At 41.8% G+C, this 26,769-nt stretch overlaps 1 protein-coding gene across 1 annotated transcript; it reads left to right on the top strand.

The window, feature by feature from the left end:
- The first annotated feature begins 22,493 nt into the window (after positions 1–22,493).
- LOC149786298 (uncharacterized) lies at positions 22,494–23,941 on the top strand. The gene has a single exon (XM_089978175.1). The coding sequence runs from the start codon at positions 22,748–22,750 to the stop codon at positions 23,747–23,749; it is 1,002 nt and encodes a 333-aa protein (XP_089834301.1). The 5' UTR covers positions 22,494–22,747; the 3' UTR covers positions 23,750–23,941.
- The last annotated feature ends 2,828 nt before the right edge of the window (positions 23,942–26,769 follow it).

Below are 26,769 nucleotides of genomic sequence, written 5' to 3'. Positions count from 1 at the left end.
CTAGCAATTTATTTTCATCTATCTAAAGTTATTCCGGATTCCTATGAATGAAATTAAGGTATATAGGATTAATTAATGAGAATTATATATTTACACAAGACTAACGGAACGTGTTATCCCTGGATTCTATAGGAGAATGCTTGATAATAGAAGTCAGAATTAATATTTAATATAAATAATATCATCAAACAGATTAGAGAATTTTTAATTATTACTCTACAGAGATTCGAACCCAGGTCCGCGGATAAACGGCACCCATCGCCTTGCCTGCACACAGCAGCCCATATTTCCTCGTGACTAAGCACACATCACCAAAAAATGCTCATACAACCGGAGATACCTAACATGGACAACCCCCACCACTTTCTTATCTCCCAAACATACATGAACATGTTGTATTTTTTTATCACTGACTCTAACGTGCGTATGCATATGTATGTATATTTCACGATTACTTTTGTGTCAGTAATTTGTATTATTTGTACATACACATTGCATGTAAAGTTTTAATCTGAGGACTAAGTGTAAGATTCATTGAATCTGAACCAGAGGTATCATCATCATCATCATCATCATCATCATCATCAGTAGTGAATGGGGCCACCCTAGGGACAATGGGACTTAGCATTAAAAACACCCCTGGGCCACTCTAGGGACAATGGAAATTTAACATGGAGAAAAACGCTGGGCCACTCTAGGGACAATGGGAATTTAACATAGAGTTTGGGCTTGTCTAGGGACAAGGGGAAATGAACATGGGAATAGAGTTTGGGTTTGTCTAGGGACAAGGGGAATTGAATATGGGATTTTTTTTTTTTTAAAAAGTTTTTTTAAATTTAAATTTAAATTTAAAAAAGGGTAGGCAATGGAAAGGCTATCTCTTTTCGAGAAATATGGCTGGCCCTGAAAAGGGCCTTTGGGTTTATGTTAATGTATCCATTAACATAAAGGGCACCGCATTGGTCTTCTTCTTGTCCTTAGGCTGCGTTTCACTGTAGGACCGTAAATCAGGACTCTTTTGAGGCATCCTTGTCTTTCTACGTAGATCCTACGTATCCACAGACTGGTGTTTGTCCTGTGGACAACGGTCCACTTGGATCGGACATACATGGGTATGTCCGTCCGGAACATCATGGAAGACACAAGCGTAGAAGATTGCACATCGGTCCACATCTTGAAGCGACGAGAACAAGTGAATCAATGCACTGAACTGCGCTTATTTATAGGTAGAGGTAGGATTGAAACGGATTGAGTTCATTCACCAATCCAAACACGCGTTACAAAATTCAGTCAGCCCGCATCCAATCCGAAGAGATTAGTCTGTGACGTCAGTTGGTCTATATAGATTCGCTAGCGCTTGTGTGCAGTCAATCTATGCGACAGTGATTCAACATGACGGAAATTCAGAAAACGATCCATTGGGGTGCACCAGTAGGGGAGACCGCCCAAGGGAACCCGGACTTACTTTCAGAAGAGGTACATTGGGATTTTGTGGATTTTCTTACCTCGCAAGAATTTGTTCCGGAACCTTCGTCATTACCGCAAGTGGAGAATCTTAGACAGAGACAGAAAGAAGAATTGGAGAAATTTATGCAACGACAAAAGGAAGCGGAACAAGCTTTTCTCCTACAGCAACAGCAACAGCAACAAGAAGAGGTAAGAAAAAAAAACAACAGCAACAACAGCAAGAAGAAGTAGCAGCAAAGAAACAAGAGGGTGAAAATCAAACGGCTACGGTACTGTTGGACATTTTAGCGGAGTTAAGAAGTCTGAAACAAATGTATCAGACTTCTTTATCACGACCGAAGAGAATACGACCTTCCCGAGCTAAACACGCCAACCCTGTGACTAAGCCTGTCGTACCACCCTTAGTGATTTCAACCCAATCATCAGAAGTAGGCCTTGGCCGTGGCAAAGGCTTAAGGCAGTTAAAGTTGATTGGTTAAACTCACTCCTACACCATAAAGAAAAAAGGCCCTTTTCAGGGCCACCCACATTTCTCGAAAAGAAATACAATTTCAATTTGCCAATAACTCAAAAATAAACCCCACCCATTTTACCCTTATAGTACGTGTCTGTGTATGAGTGCGTGAGTGTAGCTTCTTATTTTAAAATCAAAACTCAAAGACACTTACCTTATATCATTCATGTATTCTTTTATCCATTTTTTACAATCCAATTCACAATTCACCACAGAACACTTTAAAAAGTTCGTACACTTCTTCTTTCTCATTATTTAGTCTCTATGTTTTTTGAATTTCTTCACCGTTTTTTCCTCATTTTCTTCCCTTCTTCTTTTCTTCTCCTGTTTCTTTGCCTCTTTCAAATAGAATTGTCTTCTTTCTTCCTCTTCTTCCTCTGAAGAATCCCTCTCTTCTTTCGAAGAATCCCTCTCTTCTTCCGAAGAATCCCTCTCTTCTTCTGAAGAATCCTTCTTTTCTTCTGACTCCTCTTGTTTCTTTTTTGGGCAATCTGGAGACCAATGTCCTTTTTCTTGACAATAATAACAGGTATCTTGACTTTTGTCTTTTTTAGCCCCTGTTTTTTTCTTTTTTGACGGTCTGGACACTCTGAAGACCAATGCCCTTTCTTCTGACAGATATAGCAAGTATCCTGACTTTTATCTCGAAAGGAAGGAGAGTAGTCCGTAGGCTGGTCTGAAGAGAATTTTCTAATGACCCCTCGCAAAGCTCTGACGAAACGTTCCATCTGGGTAGTCTCTTCCATCGTTGTGCTCGGTTTGAGAGTGAAATGAACAGTGAATGGACAAGACACACACCCTTTTATATACGTTGGTTTGTCATGACTATAAATTAGTCTATGGTGTTTAAACTTGAGTCATTTGACGTTTTGCACTCAAGATGAAACGATCCTATTCAATCGAGAAGAAAGAAGAAGAAGGAGAAGAAAGTAAGAGGCAGAAACGTGATCTATCGCCTCGAACCAGGGCTGAAATCTTGGCACAAATTCATGCCAGTGATTTTGAAGAGGACATGAGTGAACCAGAATCCGAACCCTCTAAACCAATTTCACCACCCTTAGTCAACCCTGAAAAGTACTATTCCATTCGAGAGACGGAAAAGCGCTCCTCTAGAAAATTTAGAACCACCGCTTACACCTACACGGTGAAGTTTAAAGATTTCAAGGCCGACGTACCCTTCGAGAAAGCAGAAGGGTTTATCACCGAGATGTGGGATTCTTTGCTCACCTCACTCAAGCGACAATGTCAAGCCAAAGAAGACGATCGCTTGACACTATCCATAGATCACGACGGTTTGAAATCCCCTGTTTGGATCGAGTTTAGCAGACCCGCAGAACTAACCCCTTCCAAAGTCATGGACAAGATTCAACACGTACAATAATCTAATGACCAGTTTGACATCACCGATGGTAAAGCCACACTGAAAATGGCTCACGTCTCTCTTCCTCAAGGGACTGGACGCAAAAAGATGTTATTGGTGGACGACCTTCGCAACACCAAAACAAGTCTCGTCCGAATTAACAACCCTCAAAACCAGATGTGCTTAGTCCGTGCCATCGTGGTGGGACGAAGCTATGCCAACAAGAACGACACGGTAGAATGGAAAAGAACCTGGGAGAACATTCGAAAATCGAACCGAACCAAACAACGAAACGAAGCAGAACTCCTGTTGCAACAAGCTGGCCTGTCCAAAGACACACCCTGTGGCATTCCTGAGATGCAAAAATTGCAAGATGCCCTAGCTCCACGCTACACCTTGAAAGTGCACCCTCAAGAAATGCGCGGACCTCTGTTGTTTCGAGGCCAAGACTTTAAGGACGGAAAATACATTCATGTTTATCATCACGATGACCATTTCGATACCATTACCACTATCACCGGATTCATGGGATACAGATATTACTGTGAGAAATGTGACTATGGTTATAATAATCGAGAGCAACACAAGCATTGTGGATGGAAATGCCCAGGATGTTTGGCCTCTTCACCCTGTCTGAGCGAAGAACCAGTGCCTTGTTCGACTTGTCTGCGCACGTTTGTCAGCCCTACCTGTTACCAACAACATTTGAAAACACAAGGTTCACAGAAGAAATGTGCTTGTCAACTCCTGAGATTGTGCCCTACGTGTAGACAAGGCAGACGTACCAACAGTACCAAGGCACACGTATGTCGAGGAAAGAAAAAATGTCACATTTGTCACCACATCGTCGACTTGGAACACCAATGCTACGTGCAAAAATACCAACCCCCACCAGAGAAAGAGGACGGTCACAAGAAGAAAAGCAATTTCATCTTTTTCGATTTCGAATGCATCCAAGAGACCGGCATTCACATTCCTAATTTCTGCGTGGCTCATCGAGCGTGCGAGAAGTGCATTCAAGAACCTATCTTCAGTCATTGCCCTCACTGCAGCAAGATTCCTGGAGGGCGTGAAAAAATCTTTCGAGGACCGAACACGTTAGCCGATTTTGCCCAATGGGTCTTAGATCCCATCGACAAGACGTGGAGCCAAGAGGACATCGAACGTTACGGAGATTGTCATCGTCATGCCACAGTGATGGCTCACAATTTCTCCGGATAAGATGGACAGTTTCTTTTGAGGTACTATACGGAACAAGGCACCGAGCGTCCTAAAGTCACTTTGAACGGAGCTAAAATCATTTTCATGCAAGTGGGACAAGTACAGTTTAAAGATTCGATGAGCTATTTGGCCATGCCTTTGAGTCGAATGCCTAAAACGTTTGGAATGACAGAAATGGCTAAAGGGTACTTTCCACACTTTTTCAATACGGAAGCCAATCAACATGCCCTTCTACCCCATTTGCCTGAGGCTCACTATTACGACCCCGACAACATGCGTACCGAACAACGAGAAGCTTTCTACGCTTGGTACCAGGCTCACGCCTCGGACCCTTTCGACTTTCAGGAAGAAATGCTAAAGTATTGTCGTTCCGACGTGGACATTTTACGGCGTTGCTGTGGAAAATTTCGAGAACTGTTCATGGAACACGGAGGGGTCGATCCTTTGAAAGAAGCTTGCACCATTGCCAAAGCGTGTTCCTTAGTGTATCGACAACGATTCATGCCTGAAAACACTGTGGCTGTCATCAGTCCTCAAACGACCCACTTTGTCAAACGTCAATACTCGGTCAAAGCCCTACGTTGGTTACATTACTTGTGCGACAAGGAAGACAAGTGGATTCAGCATGCCCGCAACGGAGGGGGCGAAAAGACCGTCGGAACGTATTCGGTCGATGGTTGGGACTTAGAAAACCCCAAGATCGTGTACGAGTTTAACGGTTGCTTATTTCACGGATGTCCCGTCTGTTACCCTGACCGTGGCACTAAAAATCAGTTTTTGCAACGAACCATGGAAGACTTGTACCAGGACACTTGTCAGCAGCGCCTAAAGTTAGAACAGGAAGGATACCAAGTGGTGGAAATGTGGGAACACGAGTACGATCACCGTATGAAAACCGATCCCGAGTTTAAACGCCTCGTGGAAGGTTACCAGTTCATGGACCCGCTGAACCCGAGGGATAGTTTGTACGGAGGAAGGACCAATGCCACCTGTTTGCTGTACTAAGCCGACGAAGAGAAAGGAGAAGAAATCAAATACTTGGACGTGTGTTCGCTGTATCCCTACGTGTGCAAATATTGTCGCTTTCCTGTAGGGCACCCGCAATTGTTAACGGAACAGATCGACCTGAAAAACATTCGACAATACGAAGGCTTGATCAAGTGTAAAGTTTTGCCTCCCACGAACCTATACCATCCCGTCTTACCTCACCATTGTCAAGGCAAACTGATGTTTCCCTTGTGCCGTACTTGTGCCGAAACGTGCAACCAAGATCAGCCTTGCCATCACACCCAGGAAGAACGGGCCTTGACGGGAACCTGGGTCAGCGTGGAATTGTTCAAAGCTCTGGACATGGGATACCAACTGTTAGAAGTGTACGAAATTTGCCACTTTCCCAAGACACAACAGTACCACAAGGGTGACCCTACTCAGAAAGGCATTTTCGCCGACTACGTGGATGCCTTTTTGAAACTGAAACAAGAAGCCAGCGGCTATCCTTCCTGGTGTCACACTCCCGAAGACCAAATAAAATTCAAAGAGAAATACTACGAACAAGAAGGCATCTCTTTAGACCACATTGAAAAAACCGAAGGCAGGCGATCGTTTGCCAAAGTGATGTTAAATTGCTTGTGGGGTAAAATGGCACAACGACCGTGTTTACCCAAGACGGAATATTTGACAGAACCTTCCCGCTACTTCCAGATGATTCACGACAAAACCAAATACATGAAACACGTGGACGTCGTTCGAGAGGATTTGATCTTGGTCAATTACGAAGAAGATCTGGACTTTGTACAAGACGACCCTTTTGGAAATGTCATCATTGCGGCTTACGTGACAGCTCATGCTCGCTTAAAATTGTACGAAGCTTCAGAACTGTTAGAAGAACGCGTCCTGTACTTTGACACGGACAGTTGCATTTACATCCATCACCCGAGTCAACAGCACCCTGACATCGAAGGAGACCGTTTAGGAGCCTGGACAGACGAGCATCCCGACGATAAGATTCTAAGTTTCGTCAGTGGCGGTCCCAAAAATTACGGTTACGAATACCGGGACAAACAAGGAGAAGTGCACACGACGTGCAAAGTGAAAGGACTGACTCTGAATTATCGTACCAGTCGAGTGGTCAACTTTGGGGTATTGAAAGAAGCCTTGCAATCGGGAGAGGATGGAAACTTTAAAGTGACCACCTATCAACCGAACAAGATTGTACGTTTACCCACTCACCACATCGTCAGTCGACCCTTGGAAAAAGTCTATCAAATTGTATACCAGAAGCGCGTGCGACTTCCCAATCACTTTACGTTGCCGTACGGTCACGTCGGTATTGGTCTGTATATAAAAAGGAACCCTAGGCAAGATCGATAGTTCATTGTTCATTGAAGTAACTTACCATGTCGTTGACGAAGAAGAAACCAGATTGGTTAGGAGTCAAATGTTGGACATCACCGAGACCAGGGTTTTGAGGCTTGGACACAAGAGGTGGCCCAGTATGCACGAGAGTTATTCAAGGAAAAAAGTTACTTTTCAACCCGTGTTAGTGACGGTGCCAGAAGAACCCGTCACCCAGGACAGGACTATCGTGGACAGGCCTGAAAGACCCTTTCGGGAGGACACTTGTGTGACCTTACCCCCTACTATAGAACTGGTTAGAACATTACCCAAAACATGTTGTACAGACACTTGTGTTTATTCCACGTTCATCGTTATCATGTACCTTTTATCCTTGTACTTAAGCCTTTGGCTTTTATGTATTTTTGTCTTTCGTATTCATGTTTGATAAAAAACATTCAATAAACGTGTTCTGAAAAAGTATATAAACTCTTGTCTTGTTTGTTTTCGTGTCACAAGTGACATTTCTCACACCATGGCTACCTCTACTGTCTCTGCTCCCTCTTCCTCTACTGTCAAAGTCATCGACGAACACTTAGATCGTGCCAGTTGGGAGGCTTTGTATCTTCGCCATCCCTTTAACATGCTCATTGCTGGACCTAGCGGTTCTGGCAAAACAGAATTCGTCAAACGTTTGATCGAACATAAACATCATTTGATCGATCGGCCCCCTCAACGGATCGTGTGGTGTTACAAAGAGTGGCAATCGGCGTACAGCCTCTTGCGAGAAAGTCAAGGCGATTCCATCGTGTTTGTGGAAGGCATTCCTAAAGAAGACGGCGGCATCGTCTCTGACTCCCGTCAAACCCATTTGGTCATTTTCGACGACATGTTAGGAGAAGACGAAGAAGAAATTAAATTGTGGTTCACGCGCAAAGGGCATCACCGTAATGCCAGTGTCATTTACATCATCCAAAATTTGTTTCAACAAAGTAAAGCCCATCGCACCATCAGTCTCAATGCGCATTACGTGGTCTTGTTTAAAAGCCCTCGAGATAAATCGCAAGTGCAAGTCTTAGCCAAACAGTTAGGAACGCCTTGGCTGACTCAGGCGTACGACGATGCCACTCAAACGCCACACGCCTATTTACTCGTCGATTTGAAACCTACGACTCCCGAGGATTTGCGATTTCGTACCCACTTGTTTCACCACTGGTGCCAAGACGGAGGACCTGTCCTGTACACGTCTCCGTCCTCGACTTCATTTCACTCCCCATAAAAAAATCTATAGAAACCTCAGACCCTTTTTCGTCTGTCTCACACAGTGTGAACATGACGTCCCTTCAGTCGCATCTTCCCGTCAAATTGATTCGTGCCTTGTATGGCATCAGTCGAGAAAAAGATCCATAAACACGAGCTCGTGTCTTAGAAGCTAGTCTCAAAGAAGTCTTACGATGGTTCACGGTGACGGCACGTCAATTACTCCAAGGAATCATTCAGATTCCTCATCAAACCAAACGCTTTTTTGATCGAAACAAAGTCGCTTTGGTCCAACTGGCCGATCCCCGCATCGACACTCAAACCAAAAAACAAATCATTTTGAAACCTGGAGGGAGCGGTACTCTAGGAGGGGTCATCATTCGCTCACTCTTAAGATGGGATCCTAATGCCCCCAAAGTTATACCCAAGACAAAAGTCCAACGAAGTCCCAAGAAGAAAAAGAAAAAGACCAGGTCCCCAAGGAGAACTTCTCCAGTGGCGGGACCCTCCTCTTACCAGACACCACCCCGGAAAAAGAAAAGAAGCCCCCAGAAAAAGAAACAGAAAAAAGTCCCCAGAAAAAGAAAAGTCCACAGAAGAAAATTAGTCGCAAGAGAGGCACTTCGGCCAGGACACAACCTTACACTCGCAAACCACGATCTGCCACGGCAGTGACTGCGTCTCCGGCATCCTCACGTTTGTCCACTTCTCCGTTGATGACACCAGGAACTGAAGAGTACTTGGAGACATTGATTACACCAAGAACTTCTCCGTTGATGACCCCCAAAAGAACTTCCCCAGTGGCAGGACCTTCCAATTTAGTGGCAGTGGCTGCTGCTCACAAAGTACCTTCTCCCAAAATCAAAGTCCATGAAAGATCGGGCATGTTACAAAGTTTACTGGATTTGTCCAAGCAAGAACTGGCTCGATTTAGTCCGTTGCGTACCCCTGCACAACGTGTCATGCCTGTCCTCAAACTGATACGCCGTAAAGACAATCAGTGGCGACCCGTTCCAGTATAAAAAAGGCCTGTGACCAAGTCGGGTATCAGTGTTTTTTTTTGGTGCTCCTGAAGACTCAAAGATGTCACCCTCCAGAAAACCCCAAGGAAAGAAAAGGAAAGGACTGCCACCACGTTTAGCCAAACATGGGGACCTGTTATCTGTCCTGTCCAAAGCTTCTCCACCCCTACGAAAAAAACTCATTCAAACAGCCTCCAAAGAGGTCATCGATACCGTGTGCGAATGTTGTTTGAACGTTTTGAAAGGCACGATCCCTTTGTCCAAACACCAGAAACAATGCTTAAGCAAGCATCGTCACGTTCTTCGCCAAATGGTTCGAAAGAAAATTCCCATTCGTCAAAAAAAGAAGATGTTGTTCCAACGTGGAGGCATTTTGGGTCCCATACTGAAAGGAGTCTTGGGAACCATGTTGGGAGGACTGGTGGGAGCAAGATAAAAAGGCCCTCGGAAGTCCCAAGATCTCAGAATTGACCCCTGACAACCCCATGGAAGGACGAAAACTAGCTTTAGTGCCTTACAAACGATGGATGGAATACCATCGGTGGCAAGAACAACGCACCCCGCATTTACCTCCCAATCCCAATTTGAGCGAGATGTCCCAGTTACAACACGAATTGCAGTCCTTGATGGATCGCCAAGATTTGTCCGAAACAGAAAAATCGCAAAAGTACGGTCAACTCTTGCAACGACTGCAACTCTTTCACCAGAAAGCTTTAGACGAAACAGCTCTACCCACTCTGAAAGATTTTAAGACCTTGATGAAAAGTCCAGCACCATCACCAGTACCAGTACCAGTACCACCAGTACCAGTGACCAAGACAGAAAAAGGAAAAGAAGAAGAAGAAGAAGAAGGGTTTCAAACTCCACCAGAAAAAGTACGCAAGTTAACAACACCACCTACCTCCAGAATTGGATGGATTAAAAAGATGATGGCCACCCCTTCTTCATCACAAGAGAAAAAGAAAGTGAAGACAGAAGTGAAGACAGAAGTGAAACAAGAACCGATATCCCCCGCTCAGACATCCTCCTCCTCTTCAACACCTATTGCCGGCCGCACACGCAAAGCATTGCAATCAAAGAAAGTACCCCAAGAGAAAAAGAGTAGCATCCTCCAAGAGTGGGTGTCTTATTAACACAAAAATAAAAATGGAAAAAGTCTTAGCCAGCATTTACCACGATCCCTCCCATCCTGCAGGTTACGCAGGAGTTCAAAAATTGTATCGTGCTGCCAAAACGCGACTGAAAAGTCTCCGTTTACCTCAAGTGCAACGATGGTTACAAGAACAAGCTACCTACACTTTACACAAACCCATTCGACGCAAGTTTGCCAGAAGTCGCACCCGAGTGGAAGGCATCGATCATCAATGGCAAGCCGATTTAGCCGATGTCTCTCATTTGGCCAGGTACAATCGTGGCTACAAATATTTGTTTTGTGTCATCGACGTCTTTTCCAAATTTGCCTGGGTCGTACCCTTGACTTCCAAATCGAGCAGCGAGTTAGTGCGAGCCCGGCAACGAGTGTTGAAACAAAGCGGTCGTCACCCTCTTCGATGGCAAACGGACAAAGGTACCGAATTTCTGAACCAAGCTTTCCAAAAAGAATTAAAGAAACGTGACATTCATTTTTTTACCACCGAGAATCCCGAAACCAAAGCCAGCATCGTGGAACGTTTTCAACGCACTTTGAAAGAACGCATGTGGAAATATTTTACGCATCACCACACTCTGAAGTACATCGACATCTTACCGCACCTGGTGCAAGCGTACAACCAATCTTACCATCGAAGCATTGGACGTGCCCCGCAAGACGTGACTCCCGAGAACGAAGTGTTGGTGTTTGAACGCCTGTTTGGTACGTCCCCGACGAGGGCTGTCCCCAAGAAAAGTGGAGAGTTGGCCGTAGGAGATTGGGTGCGCATTGGCAAAACCAAACGCACTTTCGACAAAGGTTACTTACCTAACTGGACGACCGAATTGTTTCGCGTCACTGGACGAGTGCATGGCCGTCATCCTGCCGTCTATAAATTGGAAGACATGAACGGAGAAGTGCTCAAAGGAACGTTTTATTTGCCCGAGTTACAACGTGTCACCAAAAAAGAAGACGACGTGTACGACATCGAAAGCATTCTCGAACGCAGAACCCGTAAAGTGGGCAAACGACGTGTCAAAGAAGTCAAAGTACGTTGGAAAGGATATCCACCCAGTTTTGATTCTTGGATCGGCGCTTCGCAAGTCATCGACTATAAAAAGAAGTGACCATCATGCCCTTTCACACAGCAGACGCAGCTACGTCGACCACTCCTCCTTCACCTAGTTCTTCTGTGCAAGATTTACAAAAACAACCCTTGTGGGTGTGGTGTGGAGAACGTGTGCCTAAAACGCAAATCGTCTTTTTCTGCCAAATCTTCGTGGTGTATTGTGTCATCGGGGCAGCCATCGCCAATTTGAGTTTGCAACAAGGAGACAAACAATTGTGGACCATTTTATTGAGCAGTTTCCTAATCCCTCCCTGAAATTCACCTCGAACGGGAACCCCGGGAACCTTGTGTCCAGTGCCAGTGCCAGTCACCACTTCAACCACAACCAGAACCCCATTTTAGACGGAGACACGCCTCTGACGTCCAGTAATATCCCCTCGGACAGCCACAGAACTCTGGAATTATGAGTCACCAAAACCAATTTTACTTAACCTTACCCAGTGACAGTTCCATGGAGGTGTTTCCCAAGAACACGTTGTGCTGTTACACAGCCAAATTACCTCAAGCCATCCCCTTAGATCACGAAGCCCATTGGGAAGTGGCTTTAGTAGAAATGATTCACCCGACCCAAGTCCTCAATGTCCTTCCCAATCAAAATTTTTTTTGATGTGGAAGTTCATGACGAGCAAATGCAACAGTGGATGGATAGCAATGTCAAATATGACAAGAAAACCCGTACACAAAAGTACACCACCTATCACTTGTTCATTCCCACAGGCTATTATTTTAGTGGTCAACATTTGGTCAGCACCATAACCTCCAGGTTTAATGTCGTGTTTCTGAAAGCTCTGGAGCATGTCAACAAAAATGTCACCATGGAGTACCACAAAGCAGCTCGTCGCTTCTTGATGAAATTTGAACGGAGTAAAATCATGTCCATTTTATTTTGTCCTGAATTGTTTGACATGTTGGGCGGAGACATGGACATGAGAAAGGCCATGATCAAGAAAAACGAATTACCCATCGTTTACGACAACGAGTCTTTTAGCAAGTTATTTCGTGCCCCGGTAGAACTGAACCAAGGACTGAATTTGATGTTCGTGTATTCCGATGTGGTGGAGTACAACGTGGTGGGACACACCTCCGTACCGTTACTGCGTGTCATTCCTTTCAAAGTAGATTCTGCCACGGGCGCTGACGAGGAAGGTGGAAACACTTACCACGTCCACCGCGAATTTGTCCATCCTCACTATCTGCCGGTCAGGAAGTCGTATTTGGACACGGTCAACATTGCTATAAAAGGAGATCTGGGACAAAATATTCCATTCACCAAAGGAAAAGTCACGGTGAAACTCCATTTTCGAAAACGGTTCTCTCACGACTCTTAAGTCATGTATCCAGTGTACCGAGGGGTTGCTCGACAGCGAGGATACGGCTTAGGAGATATCTTAAAATCGGCCTTTCGTTCGGTGACCCCGGTGTTGAAACCGATGGTGACACGCGGATTGCACGCCTTGAAAGATGCGGCACTGACGCAAGGCAAAGAATTTCTCCAAAATGTCATCATCGACAAACAAAACCCTAAAGAAGCCTTCATGAGGGCAGGCAAAAATGTCTTGCTGCAAACGGGCAAAGACATTTTAGGCCAACGAGAAACACCTATAAATGCCCTGCACGCTACCGAGTCAGGCATTCAGCAAGGACAAGGCAGAAAGAGACGACGAAGAAAACACCCTTTCACCAGACTTCAAGCGAGAAAGACCAAGAAAAGAAGAACCGTTCGAGACTTAGACGTTTTCGATTATTGAGAAAAGAGACAAAAAAATGATGCACCGAGAATCTTGCGCTTGTTCCAAGACGGAACTAGACCTGTTTGCAAGAATCCCAATGGGTGGAATTTCACCCCGTCTCCTCACTGACCGATTCCGCTCCCATCGAGTTTGAAATCAAAGGACAGCCCGAAGATTACATCGATCTGAATAGCAGTTACTTGTACCTGAAAGTCAAAATTCTAGATAAGACTGGAGGTCCTATAGACGATGAAGCAGTCGCTCCCGTCAACAATTTCATGCATTCCATGTTCAGTGTAGTGGACTTGTACTTGAATAACAAACTGGTCAGTAGCAGCATGGATACTTACCCTTATCGTGCCTACCTGGAAAATCTCTTGACGTACGGAATAGATGCCAAGAACACTCATCTCAATGCCTGTGTGGTATGGGAAGCTGACGAACCTACCAAGTTTGAAATATTGGAAACTGATGAAAAGAAAGACAACAATGATGGATTTGTAGAACGAAGAAAGAGAATCACGGGAGTCGACACAAGTTTAGAACTGATGGATCGTTTGCATTTGGACATGTGGTTGCAAGAAAAGTATTTGCTGAACGGGGTGGATGTCCGCCTGAGACTGAATCGTAGCAGTGCCGCTTTCCATTTGATGGCTGATAGTGACGGTTACAAAACCAAAATCCAAGAAGCCAGACTCTACGTACGCCGTGTGGAAGTGTTACCTAAAGTGGGAAACGACATCAGTCAGACGTTGAGCAGAACGACCGCCAAGTATCCCATACGACGCGTGGAAGTGAAAACCTTCACCATTCCCAAGGGACAGCGATCCATGATCGAAAATCATCTGTTCCAAGGACAGTTAACCAAACGTTTGATCGTTGGTATCGTCGAGAATACAGCCTTCAACGGAGCTGCCGAAAAAAAATCCTTTCTACTTTCAACACTTTGGCGTGTCCAAAATCGAAGTCAGTCGCGATGGCAAAACCTTGTGCACCCGACCGTTTGAACCTGACTTTGCCAAGAAGAATTACTTGAGATTGTACTTGTCCCTGTACGAAGCCACCGGACAGTAAGGAACCAATACCAGTCACGGTATTACGTACGAGGATTATGCAGGAGGCTACGCTTTGTGGGCTTTCGATTTCACTCCAGACCAAGGCAGCGACGAGGGACATTTCCACCCTATAAAATCCGGCCAGATTCGTGTGGAAATTCAGTTTAAAGACCGAGACCCTGATGAAACGGTGAACGTCATCCTGTATGCAGAATTCGATAATACCATAGAAATCACCAGTTTGAGAGAAGTCATCCTAGAAACCATGGAAGACTGTTATCCCTCTTTACCTAGTGGAGAAACTTTTAGTGTTGGATTATTGTTAAAAAATGTTAGAGTTGTTGTTGTTTAGTGTTAAGTGATTTTTGAATAAAAAATGTTGTGTTATGAAAAAATTGTTTGATGTTATATTGTTGGATTATTGTTAAAAATGTTAGAGTTGTTGTTTAGTGTTAAGTGATTTTTGAATAAAAAATGTTGTGTTTTGAAAAAAATGCCTTTGTGGTTTGTTTAGCTATAAGAATGTTGGATTGATGCTCTTTCATTTCTTACTATCCCTCTCATGACACTCACTAAACGTTGCGACTCAAAAACCGTGTGGGGGATGTTTTCCTTCACGTCCGCGCTTTGACTTTAAGAACCGGGGTTGTTTCCAGTCTAACCATCCATTGTCGACTCATCCTCCTACGAAGATGTGCTCCAAACTAGCTAAGCTCAACGAAGCCTACGTGAATTTGCATAGTGTCAGACACAGTCTGATACCGAAGCCAGAAGAAATAGAGAATGTGAGAATGTTAAAAATCACTGAAGACCTGATAGAAGAGCTCTTCAGAGAAGAAATGAACAGGGAAAAAGAAGAATGGACAGAGAAGTACAGACTTCAGAGACAGCAGCAACAGCATCAACAACAACAACAGCAGCAGCAACCTGAAGCTGACAGAGGCTTTGTCGATTGTCGTATCGACACCAAAGAGTTCTTCTTCTCTTTTCGAAGAAGCAGACCTATCGCCAGAAAGTCTATCCTCAGAGGACATCGCATTCTTAGAAACTAAAAAAGAATGCCATAGCAAACAAAAAAACAGCCCTTTTCAGGGCTACCCAATACTCTAGAAAAGAAATAACAATCCATTTGCCAATGTGTGTAGGTAGAGTAGTGTGAAAATAAACACTAACTCTTTTTTAAAAAAATGTGAGGGTATGTGTTTGTGTTTGTAAGTGGTTAAGTAAGTTGGTATGGATAGTAGATTAAAATGTCTTTTTTTTGGTGTTTGAGGTGTAAATTTGGGGTTAGATTGGATTGCTTTGCGTATGTGGATAGTCTATTGAAGTGATTTATAAAAAAAATTTAAAATAGTGATGGGTAGCATAAAAAAGTGAGTGAGTGTTTCTTTTAGGTCCGCGCGTTGTTGTTTTTTGGTTATGATCTAGGTAAGATCAATTTTATGTTTTAGGGGGATGTTTTCCATCACGTCCGCGCTTTCACTATAAATTGAAACTCGCTGGGCAGTCTAGCTACCCTTGTTGATTGATCAACACAAGAATGAATAGCAGAATAAGCAAACTTCTTGAACTCCAGATACATCTGGAATATGTCAGGCGCCTGTTAAATGAACTGGCCGCGGAGGCTATAGTAGAAGAGGAAAGAATGAAGAACGAAGAGGAGGAGAGAAGACAGAGGGAAGAGGAGGAAAAGAAACTAGAAGAGAGGATGTCGTACAATATTCCCGAGACAGAGGATTGGGGTGTTGAAGCGAATCATCCTCCCTCTGCGCTCCCCAGAAGAAAGGTGAAAGGAGACTGGGGAAGAAGATGCGTGTGTGGCGCCAGGCCAGGAAGGTGCAACCATTAGATAGGTGCATCTGGAGTTCAAAAAAAAACCAGCCCTTTTAAGGGCTACCCAATACTCTAGAAAAGAAATAACTATCGATTTGCCAATGTGTGTGTGTGTGTGTGTGTGTGTGTGTGTGTGTGTGTGTGTGTGTGTGTGTGTGTGTGTGTGTGTGTGTAGGTAGGTAGAGTAGTGTGATTATAAACACTAACTCTTTTTTCATAGTGCGAGGGTATGTGTTTGTGTGTTTGTGTTTGTAACTGCTCACGTACGATTGTGTGGATAGTAGATTATGGATTTTGTTTATTGTTTCTTAGTGTATGTGGAGAGTATAGTTTGGGTTTTGTAACCGCTCACGTACGATTGTGTGGATAGTAGATTATGGATTTTGTTTATTGTTTCTTAGCGTATGTGGAGAGTATAGTTTGGATTTTGTAACCGCTCACGTACGATTGTGTGGATAGTAGATTAGATTTTTGTTTATTGTTTCTTAGCGTATGTGGAGAGTATAGTTTGGGTTTTGTAACCGCTCACGTACGATTGTGTGGATAGTAGATTATGGATTTTGTTTATTGTTTCTTAGCGTATGTGGAGAGTATAGTTTGGATTTTGTAACCGCTCACGTACGATTGTGTGGATAGTAGATTATGGATTTTTGTTTATTGTTTCTTAGCGTATGTGGAGAGTATAGTTTGGGTTTTGTAACCGATCACGTACGATTGTGTGGATAGTAGATTATGGATTTTGTTTATTGTTTCTTAGCGTATGTGGAGAGTATAGTTTGGGTTTTATTATATGAAATGAGAAAAGTAGGGGGATGTTTTCCTTCACGTCCGCGCGTTGCTGTTTCTTTGGTCATGATCTAGGTAAGATCAATTTTATGTTTTAAGGGGGATGTTTTCCATCACGTCCGCGCTTTCACTATAAGAACCCACAGTATTCGTCGTTCAAACCATTCTACAAAGAAGATGGCTTCGAACCAAATGGACAAGATGCAAACATTGCAAGACGTTTTAGACAATTTAGGAATGGTGGAGCAGATGTTAATAAGACTCGTTGAAGACCACTATTCCTATAGTCCCCATCGTGTAAAGATGGAAATTAATAACTTGAGAAAGGTAAAGGACAAGATAAGTGGTGTAATGAAAGAGATAAAGGAGGAAAAGGAGGATGAAGAGGAAAGGATAAGGATGAGAGCATGGAATGAAAAAATTGAAAAAGAAGAAGAAAATGAAAAGAGGAAGAAAGAAGAGGAGGAAGAGAAGAAGAAAGAAGAGGAGGAGAAAAAAAAGAAAGAAAAGAAGAGAAAGAGTGTTGGAGATAAAATAAGAAGTTGGTGGAGAAAAAGAAGAAATTAGAAGCAGAAGAAGAAGAAAACCCAAAGGCCCTTTTCAGGGCCAGCCATATTTCTCGAAAAGAGATAGCCTTTCCATTGCCTACCCTTTTTTAAATTTAAATTTAAATTTAAATTTAAAAAAAAACTTTTTTTTAAAAAAAATCCCATATTCAATTCCCCTTGTCCCTAGACAAACCCAAACTCTATTCCCATGTTCAATTCCCCTTGTCCCTAGACAAGCCCAAACTCTATGTTAAATTCCCATTGTCCCTAGAGTGGCCCAGCGTTTTTCTCCATGTTAAATTTCCATTGTCCCTAGAGTGGCCCAGGGGTGTTTTTAATGCTAAGTCCCATTGTCCCTAGGGTGGCCCCATTCACTACTATCATCATCACCATCATCATTATTATCATCATCATTATTATTATTATTATTATTATTATTATTATTATTATTATTATTAGAGGTCGTTAGAGTATCATATTTATTAGATTGTTTCCTTTTTACATACGAGTATTTTAGGTTTGTAACAGAATACATCCTTACTGGATTATCCTTCTCACACTCAAGGTAAACTATGCTAGTAAATTGATGCACCAGGCGCGCACTAAGTTAAATAGAATATGTAGGTCCGAATCAGGTAAAGTGTTGGGGGTGGGGACAGGTTTAAAAAATTTCAAAAGGGCCCTGAGTTTCTTCGAAAGGACACCAAAGCAAAACTCTAAATGTATATTTACTCAAAGTGTGCATAATACCCAATAAACGTGCACAAGAATATAACGATGGTCAAATTTCAAATGACAAGTGTGTGTGTGTGTGTGTGTGTGTGTGTGTGTGTGTGTGTGTGTGTGTGTGTGTGTGTGTGCGCGTGTGTGTGTGCAGTTTGTTTTTTAAGCGGCGGGGGGGGGGGGGCAGACACACTGGAAACCCTCCCCCACCCAATACGGCACTGATTTTTGTACGATACCCCCCTACACACACCCACACACACACACACAACATGTTATGGTGCTTTGGTTGTCTTTATTTAGGATACGATCGATCACGGTGTTATTGCCCAGATCGAGTAATTAATAACATACAATATGAAAATATTCTATGGAATAACAGAAAGCAAAGATACAGAATAAAACAACACGAGTCCACGTATATAAAATATAACAATTTATTCCAATACATAGTCAAAATTAAATTGAAAATGACCTTTGAATGATACACTTTCTCTCACAAATAGAATTGCAAAATTTATGCGAAATTAAATTAGCCGCTCTATTATAAATTTCATGATAGAACCGAGTGACTCGTCGAACTCACATTGCCGGCATGTCAGCATAACCGGATTTCTTCCGATCCTATGCAAATCACTATAGCTAACAGGTCAGCGTTGCCTTCTCCCCCCCCCCCCCATAGATCTCATAGATATACACAACGATCATCATTTATTTGGCAAAAAAGTATGTCATTCATTCCCTTTCGTTTAGACCGCTCAGGTGGCCTAGTGGTTAGAGCGTCCGCCTCAGATGCGGGAGGTCGTGTGTTCGATACCCAACCGAGTCATATACCAAAGACTTATAAAAATGGTACAAACAGCTACTTCGCTTGGCGCTCAGCATTAAGAGGTTAGTGTTAGGACTGGTCGATCTGGTGTCAGGATAATGTAACTGGGTGGGACATCATGATACATGTCTACGGCATGATGCCCCAGTGCTAGACATCACACACACACACACACCCTTTCGTTTGTAACGCAGTTTCCTAGACATGTAACATGTAAGGTCACACAATTTCGTGTATGCATTCACATTTATCACTTACGTTAAAGAAGTACATGACAGACGTTTCTTACTAAACTGGCTATGCTAAATTTTTGGATTATGTAATTGTTCATCGCAGTGAACGAGTGAACTACGCGTGTTTTTTTGTTTTTTTTATACTCATAAGCTAGCGTTGGCCATCTGCAGCGAGCGTTGAAATGTTGTTGACCAACGATTTTGCTAGCTGTGAGAACTGTGTGCTAAAACAATGAAATTAAAGCAGTATTTAATAACAATAATAATTATAATAATAACAACAACATCCATGAACGCTGACATTTCTCGCAATTAAATTATATGATCGTCCGTACGAGTCCGAAATATCCACTCAAGGAAATTTGTGGTAATAAAAGATACAAACTAGATATCACGTGATATATAAGAACACGTTTACATACTTTGGTCTATAAATAGAAAGATCTGTGTGTGTGTGTGTGTGTGTGTGTGTGTGTGATTTGGATTTTTAACGTAGCTTTAAAAAAAAATTAGGTCATATCGCTAGGATGTCTGCAGTGTGTCAGTTTACAGTGATATCTAGTACTGGGGCATAATGCCGCAGACATGTAGCATAATGTCCCACCCATTCACATTATCCTGACACCAGGCTGACCAGTCCTAACACTAACCTCTTAATACTGAGCGCCAAGCGAGGCAGCTGTTTGTACCATCTTTATAAGTCTTTGGTGTGACTCAGCCGGGGATCGAACCCACGTCCTCCCGCATCCGTCGCGGACGCTTTAACCACTAGGCCACCGGAGCCGTCTAGAAAAAGTTCAAACAATAAGCGAGTGTTGTAATAATTTTTTGATATACATAAACTTCTAAAGAAGCTTTTATTCTCATTTATATTGCAATATATCTTATGCATAATTGTCAAGTATATATTCAAAGTTGGTTCATGTATTAGTATAAGAATCGCCTACACTGGTGTATTTAAATAAACGAAAGAAATTTTTTTTGTGTGGAAAATTCCCAAAGTTTACGTGAATTGCATATTTGTCCGTGATGGAGCCGCAAATGCTGCCCTTATCCTTTTATTTAGGAAGGAAGATACAGTCTAGTTCCCTGCTTCGTATGAACCCTTCGTTGCACTCCGCTATTTGTATAAAGAGTGCAACGCAGGGAACATACGAATCAGAGAACTAGACTGGGGAAAAGAACGTAACGTTACAATTTGGAGAAAGTCTCTTCTCGAGAAACTTCGTATAACAAGTTGGAATTACACCTTCCTGTGCTTTTTCATAAGAAATTGCATGTTGAAGTTTTCGGCTTGTTACCAAGTGTGTGTGTGTGTGTGTGTGTGTGTGTAGTGTGGCAGTTTATAATGATGTACGGCACTGGGGCATCATGCCGCAGACATGTAGCATCGTATCCCACATTCATATTATCCTGACACCAGACCGATCAGTCCTAACATTAACCTCTTAATGCTGAGCGCCAAGCGAGGCAGCTGCTAATACAGCTTTTATAAGTCTTTGATATGATTCGGCTGAGGTTCGAACCCACGATCCCCGGCATCAGAGGCGGACGCTCTGACCACTTAGGCCACAAGAGCGGTATGTTTTCAAGTGAAAATTTACCAGAAAACATCTTTTGATATCTACATCGGTGTACAATAATAATGCATGCATAACACATACAATTTACGGCATTAAATTCAGCAAAAAGTGATATTTTTGCAATCGATGATGGGCGAGTCCATGGCGATCATCTGTTCTTTTAAAAGTAACAAAAAATGCCTTCTTAATTACATCCTCAGAGTGTTTTAAATGTTTAATATATATGCTGTATAATTTAAGGTTACAATAGGTATAAGGACAGTGTATTAATGCAATGCATTTCTGATCCAAGCACATATATATACACGAACTATTAATTGTCTCCGCCACTTTTCATGTACCTACTTGTGAATTTGATGGTTGGTTATTTCTAAGATGTGAGAACTTGTAGCCTGATCCCGTCTGCTGTAAATATGACATTAAAATATGTTGATACCAAAATAAGGACAAATAATCTTTAAACAAAACATCGTATTCAGCAGCCAATTAAATACACGCACGAAACCAGACTTGAATCCAGTTTAATCTAGTAAATGCTTCTTGGCAGATTCATTTGGTATGTATTCTCGCCGCAGGCTGTAAATCAGGGCAAAGTCAGCCGTTTAACCAGCATAAGTAAATCCAGCTTACGCATCTAGTGATGCACGTGCATATGCTAATTAACATGAGTAAGCATATATTTTTTTTTTTTAAACAATGGGACACCCACACCCAATAATTCTGAAAACCAAGCAAAGTTTAAAAACTGAAACACGCATAAGCATTAGTAACATTTTCATTATCACACAATATATATATATATATATATATATATATATATATATATATATATATATATATATATATATATATATATATATATATATATATATATCTTAAAGAAAACACAATATCTAACCAACCAACCAACTATAATAGTTGTTGTGGTCACAAAGATCGTTCTGGAGCAATGCAATTTTGACTCTTATCCGCGGTCTTTTTCTACGTCTTAGTTTAAAATATAAATCTTGTTTATTAGAAAATTAGTCATTCGTGCTGTAAGATCTTAGCAGAATCAGTTGTATTATGTTGCGTTCAGTGATTTATTTGGGCTGGAATTTACTTCTTCAAATTATTTATTTCAAGTGATTCTTCTCTGGAAATATAAAACGCTCTATAAAAATAAAAAAATTGAAGACTGTAGAGTCGTAATAATGTGTAAAGCAAATAATAAATAAACTTTGTTATAACTATATTACGATTACATTTTTAAAAAGTAAATTATTTTTTAAACTTAAATTAGTAAATGCGCTTACATGACCCGTGTGATTTGTATTATAGTACTTGCAGCTTCGGAGGTTGTAATATGTGCACCTTATGCTATTTTATGAACATCAGTGCAGTTATCTGATTTAACTGCACCTTCATGTAGCATGGTGTAGGATTTCGGACCGCAAAAATTTCGATTAAGAGATGTGTGCTTCAGTAATCAATGTATGGAAACGCAGATGATACAATTTAGCCTGGACTGGACGAATAGTTTAGATAATGCTGATTATTCGGATGATAGGCGTACGAATAATTAGCAGTCTACTATATATAGAAAAATCCTCTTTCAAACGTTGTCTCTCGTCTACGTATTCACTGAACTAACCCTGGCGTACTGATGTATTTATATCGCTTTGCTTGAACTTACGATTTCTCAAGTTAGTGTGCAAAATTTCTGGATTCCAAATTTTGACGTTATCTCAAGTTGTCGCCCAAGAGCTACACGCACTGAAATACGTGTTCATTTTTGCAATATAGTCGTTGTCTGTTGTAGACTTGTACACATTGTGCAACCAACGAAATCCTTACGAAAGGAGAATTTATCCCTGTTTGAGAAAAGGATACTTTAATATGCGAGATAAAGTTGCTTCATTGGGTACGTCATAACTTATCACTGGCATTTGGAGCTTGACCTAAAACGAATCTAGGGTTGTGTTTCTAAATAGTACCACCGCTTTTTGACAATGACGAGTATAGCAACTCATCTCTGTAAGTTGAGCAGAGCTCGATGTGTGTTTCGTACATTTAATAAAAGACTATTGTGTACTGACGGAGTACAATACAAGGCAGAGATACCACAAAGACTGAAACATCGTCACGACATAGAACGTTTTTTAACATCGTACGACAACTTTCTTCTGGACTGCGATGGCGTTCTGTGGCAGACCGATCACGTGACCCCTCTTGGCGGTATTTCGCAGACGATTGAACTGTTACATTCTCTGAATAAAAGACTCGTTTACGTGACCAACAACAGTATGCACGGAAGAAGCATGTATGTTGCGAAATTTAAGAAATACGGTTTCGAGGCCGCGATTGAAAATATCTTTGGTGTTGCATACGCTGCCGCAGTTTATTTAAAGAAAGTGTCTAAAGTAACGAAGAAAGTTTATGTGCTGGGAAGTAAAGGTATGGTTGAAGAAATGGACCTTCTTAATATCGACCACTTTGGCTATGGGCCCGATCCAGATAAACCATCGTGGGATCCGGAGGAACTGTTAAAAATGGAATTTACAGATGACGTTGGTGCTGTGTTGATAGGTTTCGATGAGTTTTTAAATTACAACAAGATATTTAAAGCGGCAAGCTACTTAACAGACAACTCTTGTCTGTATGTTGCTACAAATAACATAGAATCTGGTGTTTTGATAGCGCCAAATCGTCGTCAACCCTTGACTGGTTGCTTAGTAACGGCAGTGACAGCAGCGTCAAAGAGAGAACCAGTAGTACTGGGCAAACCTAATAGATTGTTGTTTGATTGTATCATAGAGCAATACCCCAGCTTGGTAAAGAACCGTACAGTATTTATAGGTGACAGTCTGAAGGCAGACATAGCTTTCGCTAAGAACGTAGGGATTGATAGTGCCTTAGTTTTGACTGGAAGCACCACCCTGGAGACGTTGAAAGCTATGCCAAATTTACAGCCGACATACATTTTAGACTCGCTTGCAGATTTGTCTAAATAAACAATAAGTACTGTATGCATCATATACCCTGTATGTATATCAGTAGTGAAAAGTACTTCATAAAAATTTTAAACCAACTGTTATAAACCTCTTACTTTTTTCCCATTCACGTATTATATACAGTCATTTAGTAAGATTGTATTATTTTGCTTGTATTATTATTACAATGTAAAAATAAATGGCTTATTATGTTTGGGCTTAGCCGACACTCGTTTATCGACGACTAGGCGTCAATGACGCTGTACTATCGACGTGTTTGATCAATATGCCTGTCTGTGTCTATCTACATACATGGGAACCGCGGTAAACCATTTGATTGTGCGAGGGACTCGTAATCCAATGGTAGCTGTTCAATACCAGCCCAGATCAGATGCCTAAAACCTGTCCTTTGGTAAAGCAGTTTGCTCCCATTTTCTTTGCATGATATAAAGAATAGTGTTCTCAAAATGACGTTAAATATGAACCAACCTACGTGCAAGATCAGTAAAGTCTTAAAGACTCTAGCGTAAATCACTTTAAGTTAACAGACCATATTGAATGAACCAATACAAAAAGTAAAGTGATGTGATGTGATGTGATTTGGATTTTTAACATAGCTTTAAAAAAATTTCAGTCATATCGCTACGATATCTGCAGTGTGGCAGTTTATAGTGATGTCTAGCACTGGGGCATCATACTTCAGACATGTAGCATGAAAACAAGCAAAGTTTTGCTCTTGCGACTGACCTTGCTGCCTAGCTATAGGGCGAATTAACTTTATAGTTGCCAGTTTTAAAAATGTCTCACTGACGAAATAACTAGCATTATGGTGTAAAGGAAATTTAATATTACGGCCTGTTTTGAACAGTAGTAAATTGGTTTAACATGGGGGGGGGGGGGCGGTGAGAGGCATTTGAGAAGGATGATATGAAAATTCTGACTTGATTGATCAATACATGTATTGACTGACCAACACCCATACGTACTGACCAACACCCGCACATCGTATCAAAGGTGTAAAGTAGGATGTAAAGGGGGTTGAATAAAAACCAAGTCACTACAAACAAAGCCACAAAAGAACTATGATGCTATAGACCCAAAGTGGGTATCAGGGGAAGAGGAGAGAAACAAACACACGCACACACATACACACACACTATCATACTTGTATACTATCACCCATGAAAGGGACAGAAGGGTATCGGGGTTTTTAAGTGCGGTATTGAAGACGAAGCAAAAGAAGAATGTCGTGTAAACAGAACCAAATGTGTGAAATATTTTAGATGTTATCCATATCCAGGACAACTAAATTCCTCGTTCCAGGCTCTACAGCAACAACATATCCGAATATAGTTGGTGTTACATCTGCTAACGGAGACTGAGAGACTAAAAATAAGTGCATCGGCTCCCATTTCACCGTTTTCTTCCTGCATAATGAGGAATCGTTACTATTTATATTTGCTCATATTGCTGATATTTTTGCTGTTTCTAGCACTGCTCCTTCGGCTCTGCCTTGCTTCTGAAGAAGTCTATGCTGGACTCTGTCCCAATTTTCGGAGAGGTGTTGTTAGGAGTTCCGTACTTTAACAAAAGACAGATATAGGCAGCCAATCTGGACTAACCTTGGCGGGTATTGAACCCACTACCACTGGATTACGATTCGTGCACAGTATCAGATGATTATTGCGGTTCACATGTGTGTAGATAGATAGACTCAAATATATTTACCGAACACATGGATAGTACAATGTCATTGTCCCACCTGCACCATATGTCACTCCCGCTCAACCTTCTCTGATATACATACGTGCTTTATCTTTGTGGTTTCCGAATGCGTCGCCGCTTTGATGAATCCCTTAGCTAGTTGAATGATACTCCCTGTTCAGGTGACGTATGTTTGAATAGTATTCCATCCCAACACAAGACCCAGGAGGTGATCTACTCTCTTCAAAAGTGACAATGCCAAAATTAATTATCCTATGTTCACATTCTGGCCGATTTTTCTTATGCACAGAATCGACGATGAATGGCAAGAATGGCGGATGCACCGCTTATATGATGTATGTGTGAACGTGAATAAAGAACTTCCCACGGGTTTGCTACGCGGACGTGGAAGAAAACGCCCATCTTTTATCCCAAAATTAAGAGGAAGATAAAAGAAGTCGCAAGAGCATGTCAAAGATTTTTTTTATTAAAAATCACAAATCGTGCAACAGTATTCGTCGAACAAAGAAATGAAGAGAAATGATTAAAGCACTCCTGTTCATTTACAGCATGTGTGCAGAATGGCAAATACAAATGCTAAACGTTATAACATTAACGTATTTACAGGGTCGACAAAGTTGGGTAGTAAAACTTTACTTCCAGTGATCGAGGACAGTACCATCCAGCCATTGATATACATTACGTTTTTGAACTAAAGAAAACATAAACATGGTGATAATTTACCAGTATTTTTAATGTTCAACGTGTCCAGGGAAATAGCACCCAAAACTAGTCAGCAAATGTTCTAATGGGAATCATTCACGTCATTGACGAAGAAATTGCCACAATATTGTCCTCACATCTTTGAATCTGATCTTTTGTTGTCACATTATCGATTTAAAGATAATCCATAAAAATCAAAATATTCCGCGCTGTGGTCTTTGAGAAAGTAGACTGCCACTATTGGATTCCAGGTCAATAACTTTACGCCGTGTTGATGACATAAGCTCGAGAAGTTTTTGGATTTTGATGAAGTTCATTTTTAGCATACACCACCGAATTCACGGAAGATGAGTACAAACTGTGGGGCAGGAGTTGATTAAGTTTATAGGTATTGATCATTTTCTTTTTTCTTCAAGGGTAATGATTTCACACTTTACTTTTATAAATGCCTTCCAACAGGGCCGGTTCTACCATCTAAACGAACTAGGCGGTTTATTTGTGGAGGAGGCAAAGTCTTAACCCAAGGCGCCAAAAGCTCTTGAGCTGGCCCAACTTGTCAAGTAAGTCGAGGAACGGGAAGCATCAAAACTCAGCTATCAGCTGTAGTCACCAAA

This window comes from Sinohyriopsis cumingii, chromosome 12 (genome assembly GCF_028554795.1).
Source record: "Sinohyriopsis cumingii isolate HCF-2022 chromosome 12, ASM2855479v2, whole genome shotgun sequence".
Lineage (NCBI taxonomy): Eukaryota > Metazoa > Mollusca > Bivalvia > Unionida > Unionidae > Sinohyriopsis > Sinohyriopsis cumingii.
The sequence above is the reverse complement of the archived record's forward strand: the minus strand, read 5'-3'. Positions and strand labels throughout refer to the sequence as shown.